This window comes from Egretta garzetta, unplaced genomic scaffold (genome assembly GCF_000687185.1).
Source record: "Egretta garzetta isolate BGI_Z169 unplaced genomic scaffold, ASM68718v1 scaffold151, whole genome shotgun sequence".
NCBI lineage: Eukaryota > Metazoa > Chordata > Aves > Pelecaniformes > Ardeidae > Egretta > Egretta garzetta.
The window spans coordinates 3,788,536-3,796,030 of record NW_009258615.1 but is presented as its reverse complement, the minus strand read 5'-3'; the positions used below and the strand labels follow the sequence as shown (position 1 = coordinate 3,796,030).

The following is a 7,495-nucleotide window of genomic DNA, read 5'->3' as shown; positions in this document are numbered from 1 at the left end:
GGGTTATTACTTAAACCTTTTGTCAGCCACCAGTCCTGCTGATTGGTACAAGCACTTTGCTGTAACAGTTTAATAAATAATACTTGGGGTTTTTTTTAAATGTTTAAATATTAATTAGCTGCAGAGTGTTCTTTCCATCACCAGCATGGTGTTTTGCCCCTGCCAGATGCTTCCAGTTGTCTTCATGAATGTACACACAGGAAGGTGATTGCTGTGACATTGCCAAGGGAAGGCAGAAGCCTCCCATCCAGGAGGGCTGTGGTTTGTGATAGGGGATGATGAGTACTGTTTTGATCAAGTGGGAGTTAACAAACCTTTTGCATCTCATTTTTAAGCTTCTTTGCAAAGTTTCTCACTATTTTTCTTTTTTTAAATTTAGGATAACAGTGAACCTTTTTCTGCAGTGGAGTCTATGCAGTGCCCCATGGTCTCACTGTGGATATTCAGCCACAGAGACGTGCCCAAACCTTCCTCTCCACAAAAGATATACTAGAATTAGGTATCTGTTAGGCCCCTTCTTCTTCCTCCTCCAGCCCTGGACACACTGCATTAATTATTTCTAGGGGTGTACTTGGAGGCTGCTTAATAGCTTTGTTCAGGAATCATGTAAAAGTTTGTTCAGCAAAAAAGAAGGCAACAACTAATGAATAATTACTTCCGATTTTTCTGAGAGTTTAGAAACAATTTTTTTTTTTGGTAGATCTATTTTTTTTCTGTGGTCAGTTTTATTTACTCTTGACATTGACTCATGTCCTTACCTTTCCCCTGGAGAATAATCATAAAACTGCTCAAAAATGGGTGAACTGATAGGGAAGGAGATCCAATAAAAAAAAAAGAAAAGAAAAAAAAAAAAAGGCGAGAGAACAGGCAAACTTCATACTCTTTTAAACTTGCTATTTCAAAACAGCAAGCAACTTCTAAAGCACAGGTCAGCTGGTACCGCTCTTATGGCTGTTACCATAGCAGAAACACAGAAATGTGATTAAATAAATAAAGCTAATCAGAAGCAAAAAAACAAGTTTGCAGTAAAAACAGCTCAAGTTAACCTATTCTCAGAGGACTTTGAAAGAAAACATACTTCTAAAGATGTGCTGTGGGAGATTTTAGGCACAGCTGCAGGAAAAAAAAGGTATCCTTTCTCTCTCTTTAGAAGGATTAAATCTGTCCTGGAAATTAACCAAAGTGGACAAATGGGCCATCATACAGAAACAACAGATTGAAGCCCAGAATGTGAAAAACTATGAGAAAGAAGAAAAATATTCTGGAAAAAGGCTACTGGATCTTTTTAAGGAACTTTAATGACAGAGCAAGCAACCCAGGCACATTAATTCTATCTTTACTTTTTTCTTGTGATATGGAAAGTATCCTAAAAGGAATTAAAAAAAGTTCTAGCAGACAAAAAACAGATAACAATTCCCCTGGCCTGAGTCTATAAATCCATAAAATATGTAAGTTTATAGCAATCTATGTATGGCAGACTGTTCCACAGGAGGCAGTGTAACATTTTCTGAGTTCTAAAGGACATGAAACTGTCTGATCTCTGTAGTTGGATGTGTAACCTGTCTCTCCTTCTTTACGGCAGGTCTTCTGGTCCCTCTATAAATGTTAACGAATACCTAAAAAAGGAACAAAACCCAAGTCATAATCTCCTGTATGTAGCGATTGAGAGTACTGGGGCTTGACATGTAGAACTAAAGGAGTTTACCTGTGAACTGGAATGAAATAAAAGGATGGAGTTGTAAAGACCAGAAAGCATTACTAAGATCAACATTTTGAATTAAGCTGTGGATCTGGGAGGCAGTTTTAAAGTCTGTTCCCATGGCTGAGCAAAATTCCTGCAGCATGGGTGTCATGCTGTAGAGCTGGAGCATATTTGCTGGGACTGTGGATAGCCAGAAGTCTTGCTGTTTAGTGAGATGACTGTTTTTTCTCAGCTTGACAAATGACATGCAGAACTGACAGAATACTTCTCCTTTGCTGGCCATCACCCCTACGGACACTGGCCAGAACAGCAGCAGCAGGAACATACCCTCCAACTCTGATTTAATCACATGGAGCCCAGGAGACTAGTGAATAGAGCTGTTAACTCTCTGTTTGGTTTGCTTTTCCCATCTGTGTTTGATTAAACTGAGAGCAAGATTTATTCACTTTTTTAACATCAAGAGCTGTTGGTGTCCAAGATGATGGTTGATGTTAAGGTATACATACACAGTTTAACCTGGCTGAGGGCCAAAGAGGCCTATGATTTCCAGCCTAGACAATTTATTTGCAGAAGGACACAAAATCCCTCTGCTCTCAGACATTTCTGAAAGGATGAGCACAACTGCTTCCCGCTCTCCCAGGAACACAATACATAAAGAACACAGTAAAACAGTAGGCTCTCCGGGATGAGCCAGGCTCTCCAGGCATGCAGGCAAACACTTCAGTTTTACTTTACTCCTGACAGCCCCTACATAGTCACAACTACCAGCGATTCTCTGATTTCCACTCCAGGAATCTTAAATAGATTGGAGATACCAGCTCAGTGTATAAATATTTCTTCTAAAAGCCAAGAATCCTGAATGGCTCAGCTGGGGAATTGCACTTTATGGGAACTGAAATTGCGTGCCAGGCTCTCTGCTGTAAGGTGGGATAGCTGAAGCACAGACACTTGCATGCCTAATGAGCTACCGCGGGAGTAACACTAGCTTCTAGAGGAGAAAAGGAATGAAAAGATGGGATTTTTGAATTGCTTCAAAAAGATAAACTTTTCCTCAAACAATAGGGTCAACTCCAGATAGAAAGATCAAGTGTGCGTTTTGCAGAGCTCTAAAGAGGTTTCTTTTAAATACTTAAGTTTCAAGCAATAACAAAGCTCCCAAAATCCAGAGCTTCACTGCAAACAGCCTCCAACATTCTTGACACTTTTCCAAAACTTCTGGGCATTTTCTTCTCAACAACAAGCTCCTTTCCAACACGTACCACTCTCCCCCTCCTCTCTTAATCACCACTCATCCCATCAAAACTTAACGTCGTGACATCCACTTTCTCTATTGCCTTGCTACTATCCCTGCAAGTACACTGTGGATCATCAGGCCTGCCAGATTTGGTGTTATCTACAAAAACTGCGTTCTGCTCTTTCTAGGCAAATGCCTTCATAACATCCCATGAATATCATATTGACTGTGGCACCTACACAGAGCATCATCATATTACAGTCATTCTTGTAGTACTAAGCTTCATGGTACCCCCACACGGCAATAAAAAGTATTCTGAACACAGGACAGAATTGTTAGTTCAGTAGAGCTTAGAAAATAAACTGCATCTCTCAAAGCTTATTCAAAGCCCACCACTGGTTTGCTCAAAACAGTATTTCTATCAATCACTCACGTATCCATCGTCCCCTGAAACTTTAATACAGGCTGCAGAATCTGGTTCCATGCGTGACAGTTCCTGTTCTGAATTGGCTTTCAATGTCAAACAAAAAAAAGCAGTGAGTTTTGGTACTGTTTCATTCAAGAAGAATGGTCTTTTTTCCATCCTCGTTCACATTTTTATCATCTGTGAGATGACAGTAGGAGCTGTGCATGAGCCAGTACAAATTAAGCTGTATTCATGGGCTTTCTCTTTTATAGCTTTTAAGAATACTGGCAGAAAATGATGGAATCTGAAAGTTTCTAACGAAAAAAGAATTTTAATTGTATGCGGTGTTAACTCAAAGTGAGGGACTTGGTCACAGTACTGAGCTGTATCCTTCAGACCCAATGCTGTTTATGCATTTTATTCCATACATCAAAAGCAGACTGTATGTGACTGATTCCTATAGCAGGCAGCAGACCCCGGGAGAGAAACCTAATCCCCAAGCACTGTGTTAAAAGCTGCAGAATTTACGTTTTTGAATGAAAACCTGTGCCTGGAGTGTTCTGCACTGAACTAAATTCTCCACTGTGTTAGCTATGCCTATAGCTACAGTTCCTCAGACCCCCATTTCCCCTTTGGGGAATACAGGTACAAGGCAGCCTGTTACAGCAATACCACAGGAAACTTGATTTAGGCATGCGAAAGGTGTCGGGGTGACCCATGCCACTGAGAAAGGTACCTGTTGTCATGCGGCGTGGCACACCTGGCCGATGCTTAAATACTTTTCACTTCAGTGGTGAGAATACCGGGCTGCTCAGGTTTCTAAGGTGAGCTGAGTCACTGCTGCAGGCGCCTTACACTCCTCTAGAGGGGTAGGTGCCAAAGTTGTTTGTTGGTGGTGGTTTGTTCTTTTTTAAATTCTTAATTTTTTGTTGGGTTCTGCTTAGAGACCACAAAACTCCCTGTCTTGATGGCCTCCGGATCACCAGTAGCGCAGCTAGCATTGCTTGAATACCAGTGCAAAGTTTATCTTCCTGTCGGTATGACGACAGAAAGCAGTCCAAATCCTGGTGCTTGGTACAGGGATTTTGATCATACACAGAAAAACGATCTTGTTTAGCCAAAAATACTATATAAGTACTGTCGTGCAAAAATGGCTTCTTTTTCCTCCAAGCTACCCCTATTTACAGAAGATTATTTAGAAGTCATAGAAACTGCAAAGAAGGCCTCACGCCGAAGGTCGTTTCATTGGCTATTTAGACAAATTCTAAAGCAGCCCAAGTAGAATAAATACAGAAGCGTCTGTAAAAATGATACTACAGAAGAGAAACCTGGTTAAGTATCATCCCATCCAATTGCTTATATTTAAAATACTTAGTCCAAGATTAGTGAAAATGAATCCCCCTGAAGAATCAAATTACTTGCTAAAAGAACTATCAAATTACTATTTGTATAACCATTAAAATATTAGGATAGACTCAATTTGCCTTTTCATGCAGTGTACTTTATTTATAAGTCTTTTGTTAATTTGGGTATGAGTTCGGCTTTGTTCGTAATGAACTGACGTTTTCAGTCATGTCACGTCACTGCCTGTAGGTGTAATAATCCCACGTTAATTCCTTCTTCAGACTTTCAGCAATGAATACACTAGATCTGGGGTTGGGTTTTATTCTGTTTTTTACCAAATATTCTTTGCAACTACAGGTGTTTAATTAAAGGCCGTTAGACAATTTAAACTTCTCAGAAGAATACAAATAAAAGCTGTTAATGAAGTAAATATCTGTTTAATTTACAAACATCAGTAGCATTACTGATATCAGTCCAAATAAGACAAAGCACACTGCATTACACATGTACATCTAACTTTTTTTGTAAAAAAAATAATAAAATAAAATTGAAAAACATCTGCATTTTTACAGGGTACCCTGGGTTTTACTGAAAGAAGAACACAACCCACTATTGATTACCAATTCTACATTATAATTTAGCAGCAACATGTTAACATGGGGAACATTAGGGCAGAAAAGTAGTTTTATTATTTGGGGAAAGTCACAGTTCTTGATAGCACAGCCTTTTTTTCTTTTTTATAAAAAAGGTAAAGAGCTCCATGGGAATATTAATTTATAAAGATCTACCTTCTAATGTCATTTTCTACACGCCATCTTATTTTCTGTAAGTATTGTATATAGGGAAAATTAACTTCTCTACAATTGCCACCTAGTGTAAAGACATTTTCTGTCATACATTACAGGTTCTTGGAAGGTGTCCTGGATATCTGCTGTATGTGAAAACTGCAGATTGTCATCACTTTCAGATTCAGTGACACCAAGTGGTCAGATTCTAAGGAAAAGCAAAAGGAAGGGGGAAGGGGAGGAAAAAACAGACCGAAGACATTTACCCCAAGACGACATGCTACGTTAGTTCTATTGCAAAAAATCCTGATTTTTAAGTCCTTTTAAAAAAAATAAAAAAAATTACAAAAATACTGGGACAAATATAAATTAATATATATTAAAGCATTGAAAAACAGTAAAAGGGATGGCCTAAAAGGGTTAAGTACAATGTACTTTGATACAATAAATATTTCTCAATGAAACCGAATACTGTATAGAGTTGTTTAGAACTCATAGAAACAGAAATCCATATTATTACTAATTTATCCATCAATAATCTATTTTTATCATCCCCAAAACATTTATATTACAAAAAATTAATACTGGAAAAGGGCAGATAAACACTTTTTTATGCTTCTTTTGCTAACATGCTGACATAAAAGTATACATCATCAGGAGATTTCAGGATTATAGTATATTCTTGTATCTCCCATTTCCCATTCATTAAATGGGACTCCATCTTCTCAAGATGCTTAATAATTCCAAAAGATAAAATGTATTTCATACAATTGTTATCTCTGTATAATCTGATTCTTTTCACTCGCAATGCTTCCTCATCCATAAGTAAGTGATTGGTACGGTCTGCCAAGACAATAAAATATACTGATACGAAAGTGAAAAAACAAGCCTCATGTTCTGGTCAATATTTCATCTCTGAGCTGTTAAGTTGAAAGTCACGTGTGTATAGTGTCAGTGTATCTTCAGCATGTTATAAAGAAGAATCCATGTTAAAAGCAGTTAAAGTTTCCCATCTCTGTTGCAATGTTACCAGGTCTTTTTTTTTTTTTTTTCTTCAAAGCTCCTCTTGGTTATGAGAAGTCTCAGTTCAAGCACTTGAATCTTTTTTCAAATGAAGAAAAAGTCTTTATTCTCATAATAAAAATAAGTCTGTTCTGTATTTTACAATATATTTCAAATATTTCCACTATGAAGCATTAATTAGTCCGACACGGTCAATAAGTATACAACATTTTCAAAAGACAAGTGTGACAGGGACACTTAGGAGGGACAATTTGTACAGCCACACTTCACCACTTTTTCAACCTCGTCCACAAATGATGACCCGTCAGTGCATTCAAAAGAGTATTTCCGTCTCTTGCTCCTCAGTGGTCCACAGCACTGCCCGGTTGAACATCCTCCTTTACATTCTAGTCTCGATACCTTCTTGGTCGTCTGGCACGCAGCATACCCTTGCTGCTTTTGGTAGTAATCTCGGATTCGTTCCCCTCGACAAGAGATTTCTGTAGAAAACAACATTTAAAATAAGAGAGACACTTTTGAGATGCAGGTCAAAGAATGGTTGGCGTTGCTAAGGAAGATGCCGTGTTTCTAATTGGAGTTGGGATCGATATTTTAGTTTGACTCAGACTGTACATTGGAAACTAGTGGTTCTACCAAAAGTAATTTGATTAATGCTGAGTTTTATTTCCTATACCTCCTATTTTCAGTAAAGTTTATACTATGTATATTTAAACCATAAATACAAAGCTATTACAATGACAAGAAAATTGGAAGCTTAAATCTTTTCCTCTTTTATAAAAATACACATCTTCTGTTCCTACGTTGCTTGCAGCTGGTTCTATTTACCATAGGGAAATGTTTCAGAGAGCATGCAATTTAATTTATTAGACCTGGAGTTCAATATTATTCAAACTGTTATTTAATACAAGTTACATTCCACTAACTTCATAAATTACTGAGGTATAAAACCAGCTAAAAATGAGACATCTGTTAAAAGTTCTACAACCATATTCTTCTATTCT

The 7,495-nt window shown here is 37.8% G+C and overlaps 1 protein-coding gene across 1 annotated transcript in view; it reads right to left on the bottom strand.

Moving 5' to 3' along the window:
• Positions 1-6,731: 6,731 nt before the first annotated feature.
• Positions 6,732-7,495, bottom strand: part of SLIT2 (slit guidance ligand 2) — a 256,837-nt gene continuing 256,073 nt past the window's right edge. The window contains exon 38 of the mRNA XM_035903458.1: positions 6,732-6,973. Coding sequence (XP_035759351.1) covers positions 6,732-6,973 — 242 coding nt within the window. The remainder of the gene's footprint in view (positions 6,974-7,495) is intronic.